The 8,321-nt window shown below is 41.3% G+C and overlaps 2 protein-coding genes across 12 annotated transcripts in view; one reads left to right on the top strand and one right to left on the bottom strand.

The window, feature by feature from the left end:
• Positions 1 to 8,321, top strand: part of LOC100749661 (ryanodine receptor) — a 42,814-nt gene that overhangs the window by 979 nt on the left and 33,514 nt on the right. For all 11 annotated transcript variants that reach the window (XM_012394776.3, XM_033318641.1, XM_033318643.1 and 8 more), the window contains exon 2: positions 1,600 to 1,996. In XM_012394776.3, the coding sequence (XP_012250199.1) occupies positions 1,943 to 1,996 (54 nt within the window). In that variant the 5' untranslated portion in view covers positions 1,600 to 1,942. The remainder of the gene's footprint in view (positions 1 to 1,599; positions 1,997 to 8,321) is intronic.
• On the bottom strand, positions 1,709 to 8,167 carry LOC105682176 (protamine-like). Its single transcript, XM_012394831.3, has 2 exons — positions 4,892 to 8,167; positions 1,709 to 3,546 (listed from the first exon to the last, which is right to left on the bottom strand). Exons 1-2 carry the CDS (start codon positions 4,930 to 4,932, stop codon positions 3,210 to 3,212), a joined length of 378 nt encoding a protein of 125 aa, XP_012250254.1. The 5' UTR covers positions 4,933 to 8,167; the 3' UTR covers positions 1,709 to 3,209.

Below are 8,321 nucleotides of genomic sequence, written 5' to 3'. Positions count from 1 at the left end.
CGCGTCGCTGATTTATCGGCGGTCGTTCGTACGCACTCTCGACGATTCCTCTCGGGATCGCGTCTCGCGACTCGCTCATACATCGTCGCGATATCCTTAACCTTCGATTAACATGTTGCCATTTCTAATTCGAGTAGAGGCACGGCCAAGCTCACACGGATCCCTCGCACGTTTCACCGTGTGGTAAATGCATCTATTTCTGCCGGTTGCTGGAAATAGACGCGAGAATGAAACAGGTCCGATTCGAAGCGTGTGTTTGTTCGTCGTCTACCATCGCGTTTGTTATCGTCGATGATATCGTTTAATTAACCGAGTAATTAAATTCGATTTGTTCGATTGATATTCGGGAACGAATATCGGTCGAGGATGAAGAACTGCTTCAAACTTGATCGAAGGGTTCACACGAAATTGGATTTATTCCGATTCGTGCGCAAATTGGATTTCCACGGATTATTCGTAACCATTTTATGTTTGGTCTTACGTGTCGCGTGTGTATGTTGGTTTATAAATTTGACGCGGTTATTAGAATGGAAGAGTGCAATGGCAAAGGAATTTGTTCCAAGTGAGACGTCAGATTGTTATACCTTAAATTGTACCGGAAGTAATACGGGGGGAAGGGAGGAGGTGGAACAGTTGCTCTAAACTATTTTTACTTAAACCCGTCACCCGTTGGATTTATATCTAAATATACGGACTTCGTTGATGGAAGTTTTCTCCGTTTAATCGACGCACGTTTACGCATCGTCACTACAATTACGTAAATAGTAAAACCGATAATACCGTTAACAACAATGATAGCAACGCTACCGTAATCAACGCCGCAATTAGTAGTGATCGTGTATAGAAATGATAAGCGAAGATTAATAGCGCGTGGATGATTCATTGGAAAAATAATAGACCAAACGATCTGCGATGCATTACGATATTTGCTAAATAATAATAATAAATAATAATGTGTGTATCTAGTTTCAAAATGCACCAGGTAGAAATGTTCTAGGGCACGATAATTACTTCTCTACTTTCCCAATTCAATTAAACGCGGTAAGATCCAGGCAGCCTCCCCTTCTCGCTCAGCCAACTTCTACCTTCTGCGCTTTCTTCCCAACTTTGATCGTTTAAATCAGTGCGTAAGACGCAATACGATTTCCCCTACTTCTGGCTTCTTTTCGAGTAACAGGGTAACCTAATTAATATTTTCGACGAAATACGAAGGATCTTGCAGCTTAGACACGATTCGTGCATTCGCTGTATCAATTGTAAACCCAGTCAAACCTTCCGGTAAATTGCTAATGAATTTCAAAAATATTTCGCGATCTTTCCCATCCCAAGGACGTCTGAAACATTCCATGTCTCTAAACTTCCAAGATTCCGGAACTCGATAAATTCGTGAAATCTATCGAGTCGATCAAGATTGCTGGAGATACAGGGAATTCCCAAACCACTAGCCCCTTTTAACCCACTTAAATCACCGAAATGAGCAGACTGTCCTGACATAAAAGAAAAACAGCAACAAGGGGTGGTGTATACGGGGTATCGTTTTCATTACGTCGGAATTTCGAGCATGCGGAATTTGATTGAAGGAAACGGGCGCTTGCGCAGGGGTTGCCGAGGTTCACGCGAGCCACTCTCCGGCCAGTAGTGGCTGATCATTGGTACGCTATCGGAGGTTAGGACGTCGTCGACACCGTGCTGGTGGTGTTGGTGGACATCGTCGGCCAGCGCGTAAACGTTCCGCACCGGCAGCCGTGTGTGTGCCACCGGAAAGGCGAACCATGTCGAATTGTGACCGCGTGTGACCGTTCATCCGCACCCTATTGACTACGAGGCTGGAGACGGTGGACGTGCGTCGCGGAGAACCAGGCCAGACCACGACCGAGAAAAATAACGCGAGGGAGAGGTGAACTGAGCTCGGCGTCAGGCTACGTGAAAACGTACCGACGGGATGGCTGACAGCGAGGGTGGCTCCGAGCAGGATGACGTATCCTTCCTCCGTACGGTGAGTCAAATGTTTATCCGTTACTACATTAAAAATTGATAACGCAATAGGAAAATTTTTCTAGCGATTTATCTTACGATTCCAAAGAGCAATTTAACAGTTGAGCGTGACATGGACCTTTATTATCAAAGGAACGTTTTTTTTTCTTTTTTTTTCTTTTTTGTTGTATTATAGTTTGGTACCCTGCAAACGCTGATCCAACGAGAGAAACGTTCGATGGACATTAAACGATTACGCGATATTTTCACGTAAAAGTCGCGCGCAGAAGAGTCTTCGACTAGCTCGGATCATCACGTGGGAGCGGTCGAAAAGCGCGCGATGTTATTGAAGGATTGGACTCGGCGAAGAAAGAACGCGACATCGTAGAAGGTCGGATATCGTTCAGGCTCGAACGCAATTAGATGGCAAGCGAGTAGGTGACGTCGGGTAAATCCGCTTAAAAGGCGTTTAAAGTTAGCATTCGCGGTGTGAGCGGTGTTTACGGTGCTGTTGTCTTGCATAAAATCGCGATTTTCCGTTGCAAAGGACGAGCACAGGGGGGAGGGGGGAGGAATTCAATGAATCGTGGAAGCACTTAAAGTTCTCGTGTCGAACGACCTTGACCTCGTTCAACCCGCAAGGATCAGGCAGTAACATAGTGACCGAGAGGGTAGCTACAGCCTTGAGCTTCCGTAAGCTGCACGCGCTCGATGCTCGACTCTTTAATACCCGCCTTTAGTAAAAATATATCTCTCTGATGCACGCGGTCCTCTTATCGGGGAATATCGCCGACCAACAACACCGACACGCGTGTCCATCGATTTTTTTTTTCTTCCTCCGTGTTTCTCCCTTCCTCTGTTATTTGCCTTTTCCATTTTCTGCAACACGCCGTCGTTGCGCAACGTTCTGGCCTTTTCTACGTATAAAAAAACCTGTACATTCGTTCCACAAAGTACAAAGTATGTTTCAGTGTGAATGTATATACGCTCGATCTCGTTTTTCGAACACGAATTCCATGATTCGAATTTCGATACGATGCCTCGATTTTACGATAATACGACTTCTGCAGGTTGCACGCGTTTCGCGTTTCAAACGGCCGTTTCTTGCTTTGGAATACGCGTCACTTTGTTACGTGAGAGCGTTCAAGCTTTCTTCCGGGTATTCTTTTATCCTATCATCAGAATGATATCACGGATACGAAGTAAATCAGACACTTCGTGCATCGTATAGCAAGCTATCTCCTCCGCCGCGAGGAGCATCGTCGCCTCACCCTTTCTGCGAGCTTGTAGTACTTTCGCTTTGAACTTTCCGACATGGAACACCACTTTTTACCAGCCTCGCGAGCCACTGTCGTCACGCGTTTCCCAGGCGTTTTGAAGTACATTTCCAAATAGAAGATGATGAAAGGATTAGACGATAGAATCAGCCTTCTACGAGGCTTGCAGACGCATTTGGACTTCCTTCTTCTTCTTCGGGAACGCCTGCGACATCCTCTTCTACTTCCCCTTTCGACAACTGGGTTATCCACGGCTGGATTCGGTTCTTGATGAACAGTCTGTTGCGTTACATTTCTATCAAGAGAACGAACAACGTTGAAATTGCTGCCTTTAAATCTTTAGGAGTTGGCGAATATGTTCATGAAACATAATTCTCTGAAACGCCTGTATCGGCGGTTTTCGATCAGTGATATATACCATAAAGCCTTTATTATCCAAAGATAGTTCTACATGCAAGATATATCGATCTTATTGTTACTGAGTTGTGGTGAACTGGGATATATTTATTTATGAAAAGCATGAAAATCCTCGGTCTACGTCGAAGCTCCTATCGATCACGATTGGTACATGAGACATTTTTGTAGCTTTAAAGAACTATTCATGAGTTTATTACGAGTAATATTCGCACGAAAATCGTAAAGTGTTCATAAAGCGATCGTGAAATGTTTGCGAATATCTTGCAAGCGTTGTTCGCGAACTATCTTCCATGTCGCGAATATCGTTTACTAGTGAGAACGCTTACCCCGTTACGAACCTAAAATGTTTTGCCTCAAAAAAAAGACCAAATAACATCTAATTCGTAAAATAGCGTTGAGAATTGCTTTTAATTCGAAATATCGTTAAGAGGATCGTTCGTGGAAACTACTCGTGACCCAGAAGTTGCACGGGGGAATCTTTGAAGAATCGCGCATCCGTAAAAGTGGTCGTCCAAGTTCCAAGGTCTCCAAGGAAATTACTATGCCACGAAGAAATACCTTAAACCAGAGGTCTTTTGAAACATGGACCGCTATAACCGACACTAATTACTTTTCTTTGTCGTGTTTCCAAGGTACGAGATGCGTTTGATTAAACGAATCGAAGGAAATTACGTGCTAATGAAATTACACGATATCGCATATCCCCATCCAAAGTGTTAAACGAGTGTAAGTGGCGTTCGTGACTGGGAAGCATAACCGGATATATTTATTCGAAGAGAAACAATGTTATCGATCGCCACCGAATTTCACGTTTTTCACTGATAAAATATACTGCATTTTAGTAAATATGTATCGGCTAAATAAAAAAAAAAAAAAAAGAAGAAAGAAAGAAAATGTTTAAGGGCATGCAACGTTATATGGTTGTCATATGTTTTTGGCTGGTGTGCGACGTGTCACAAATCGATTGTCTCAAACGAGAAAATAATATATTTAATATTTCTTTGATCCTTTGAAGTTGAGTTCAACTATATGGGATTGCCGATTCGTTGATTAGGAAATCGTGCGAGAAACAAGTTTATCGTTGGATTCACGACGAAATTTAATCGAGACCGATCTAGTTATAGGAAAGCCAACCTCGTTTTAGAGGAACGATCGTGTCGATTCAGAGATAAATGATTTTAAACACGATTCTAGCCTAGTTTATAGGATCGAACGTGTCTCACCTGTTGTCATTAGGATTTTCATAATCGAATGGTCGATCCATGTTCTATTGCTGTGCCGTTATTATTAAGCTTTACTTGAAAATTTGATTATGTGTGGCCGAAACCTGAAATGTCCAAACGGTTGAAAACATTTGAAGCTTTCATCGGCTAGATTCGCTTAGATAGGAACAGAAGAATCGATAGTGTTATACGTGAATCGAGCATTAATACGATGGAGCTGATTATAACCGAACGTTTCGTTTATCATCGACACGCAAATCGATAATTTCTATCTTTGTTATTAATCCCAGTAAAACCATCGTCTCATCGTTTCACGTCCCGTTTACTTTATCGAGAGCCGATTAATGCGATTAAACGAAATTTATAACGACGCATTCGTTCATCCAGTTTAACGAAGACAAATATACATAATCTTTTCGAAATTATCGCTAGCCTTGCTTGGCACGAGAACGAGTCCGACGTAAATCAATTTTACCCCGCTTCGAGAAAGGACGGAAATAGGAGCGTAATTTCATTCTCCAGTGTTTTCTCTCTTTTCTTTCTCTTCCTTGCACCGTTTTCAATTTCAGAAACTGGTATAAATCGTTTAACGTAATTTCACGAAAATATATCGGACGTACGTAGAATCGCATGGATGTTATCTTTGGCGGTATCCGTCCAATGAAAACGTTCGAGAATGTTGAGATGTCTCGAGAAATATAGAGATGGCTAAAAAAAAGTCATGTTATCGCGCACGATCCGCTGGCTTGTATGTAATGATCATTAATTAAGTCAACAGCTATTGGCATCGTAGAGCGCCCCTCAAAATTATCGTGCACACTTTTACGATTCGCTTACATTCACTCGTCGCTAACGGCACGAGTGGCGACAAATAGACGATGCTGGCTAATTAAAATTAATACTAAATTAGACCGTTTAAATATGCCGTGCGTCTAGCGGACGAGCCACTTCTAGACTGTCAACTCTCTTCTTTAAGAGCGTCGTGACAGTTAATTTTAGCAATCGACGTTGCATTGTTCCGTATGATCAATACAGCTTGTGTAGGTATCTTTTCATTAAAGATTCCACGTCGAAAAGCGACCGTCCGAGTTAATAACGTGCTTCGTTTCAGCGAGTGCTTGCGTACGAGAACGCAAAGAACGTATCATTAACGATTCGTAACAATTGCTCGTCGGTTTCGTACACAACCACGGGCCAAGTAGCCGATACGAGTAGTTTGGAAAGTGCTGAAAGCACCTCGCTATACAATGAAGATATCGATCGGCAATTAACGACGTAATCGTTCGAATCGAAACGTTTGTTTCTTTTAAACGGTGAAATTATACCTATACGATTGAAGTACGATTCTTAGTACGATGTCATAAATGGATTTGATATACATTTATTACACGTTAGAATAAAATCGCGCCCAATTGTTGAACACTAAAATATAAACCAATCCTTGACCCGCGCTTGCAACACGTTACAGGTTCGATCGCGGTTGATGTCGCGGAGAGCGGAAATAATTGGTTCATTTGATTCATTATCCGTGTTCGATTGCTTTATTCTCCATAATTGAATAGAACACCGAGAAAAGTCGTGATTATACATAGATCGTAAGCGACCAAAATTCCTATATTGTTGTCCGTAATTTATTGATTCTACCGGAAATTATTCAACGAACAATCGAAATAGAAATTGAGGCAGAGAACATCGTCGATATTCTCATTAAATAAATTTGCAAAGATGTTTGTCTATTAATTATTCGCGCAGCAATATTCGAATGAAATACCACGAGAAATCACGATTGAAACTTGTAATCAGCCATCGGTGATCCTTAGATTTTATCAGAAATTGCTAACGAACAGCTAAAATAATAATTAAAATGCGAAACGCCATCAACGTTGTCGTTAGACAAATTTGCAAAGGTGTTGGCAGGCCTGAATCGCAAATATACTCGACGGCCAGATGAGACTTGCGTGCCTTTTCGTATAACCCGGTAACACGTTATGTTAATTCACCCTCGAACACGTTTTTCTTATAATACGCCATGACGGCGTTCGTGTCGTACGCGTTGCGTTTGGATATGCGTGCTCCTTTTATCTGCGTGAAAAATATGTAAAGTAACGAAGCAGAACTGCCGTTACTCTTGACGTCGCACGTACGAATTTTATATGGAGGAACAACACGGAATTTTTGCGAGCGATACGACGCGCCATGACAGGTCGTCGTTGACGATAGAAATAATTGCGTTAGCATATTGCACCATTGGTCGTCGATCGCAGTGATAAAGAGCGACTGTTTAATTGCGTTATCGAGCGTAAAAAGTTTCCACGGGCCGTCGAATATGCTCCAAGACGCTAATTTGAAACGCACGGGCGAATTAGAATCGATCATTCACATCCGTTCGAAACTCTAAATCCGTCCACGACCGTAATCTGCCGCTTTAAAAATACTATCGCTATATTTACTTCAAAATTATCAAAGTATTCGATATGACCAGTTCGTATACCTTGCCGTAGAAATTTTCTACATTTGCAACGATAAATTTTGAGTATTTGAATGATTTGTCGTAAAATATATGGATAAAAGTTTGCATTATATATCTTCATATATTTCTGTTTTCAAGTTCCTCAGCAGAAGTATTATATTTTAATCGTCGATAATTTCAATACTGTTGTTAAAGAATGCAATCCTAAGCGCACCGCCGTGTCGCGTCACTGTTTTATTTCAAATATATAGTACAGATTGTTTAGTCAAGTTAGAACTACTTCGAAAATTCTTGTCTGTATATTTTCGCCGAATTGCGTTGTACATTGGCGGAATTGCATGATAAAACTCATTCGCGTGAGATATGACTCAGTCGAAGCCACTGTCTTATACCGAAGAATACTACCACTCCTGCCTCTTAAGTAACGCTTAAGCAAGGCTTGCGTAGTAAAAACAGTGAAATCGTTTCCCTGACAATTCGCTTTGAAAGTCTTGAGAAGCGTTTCCCAGTATGCTTGTATAAAACCAGCATCGAGCATTCCTGAGACGGTCCAAATTGGTTCTGGCACTGTGCGTAACATCTGCCGTTTGGCTCACATCATATTTTAGCGTTTCGCAAAGGTCGTCGTTGGTTCTCGTGTTTCTAATGCATCAATGAATCATTTTTTAAACACAACACCTCTTTCTCTAACTACGTTACCATTTTTTATATATTTATTAAATAAATGAACATTTCGAAGACTGCGTTATTTCAAAAGAATTATCAAAGTTTCTATTATATAACAGTTGCTACGGGAATTAAAGACAGATCGGCGTTTGTTAGTACTATATATTGGTTATTTCGAAAACTGAGAATTTCGAAAATTACATTATTGCAACGAAATATCATCAAAATGTATATAACATCATTGTATATATTATAGTATGTACACGATGCCATGGAAATTAAAAACAGATCAGC

Source organism: Bombus impatiens, unplaced genomic scaffold, assembly GCF_000188095.3.
Source record: "Bombus impatiens unplaced genomic scaffold, BIMP_2.2 scf_0017, whole genome shotgun sequence".
NCBI lineage: Eukaryota > Metazoa > Arthropoda > Insecta > Hymenoptera > Apidae > Bombus > Bombus impatiens.
The sequence above is the reverse complement of the archived record's forward strand: the minus strand, read 5'-3'. Positions and strand labels throughout refer to the sequence as shown.

Excerpts from the sequence above, each read along its gene's own strand:
- LOC105682176 (XM_012394831.3), bottom strand. The coding sequence starts at position 4,932 with ATGGATCGACCATTCGATTATGAAAATCCTAATGACAACAG. Across the intron at positions 3,547-4,891 it reads GAAAATCCTAATGACAACAG|AAATGTAACGCAACAGACTG; the intron begins GTGAGACACGTT and ends TTCTCTTGATAG.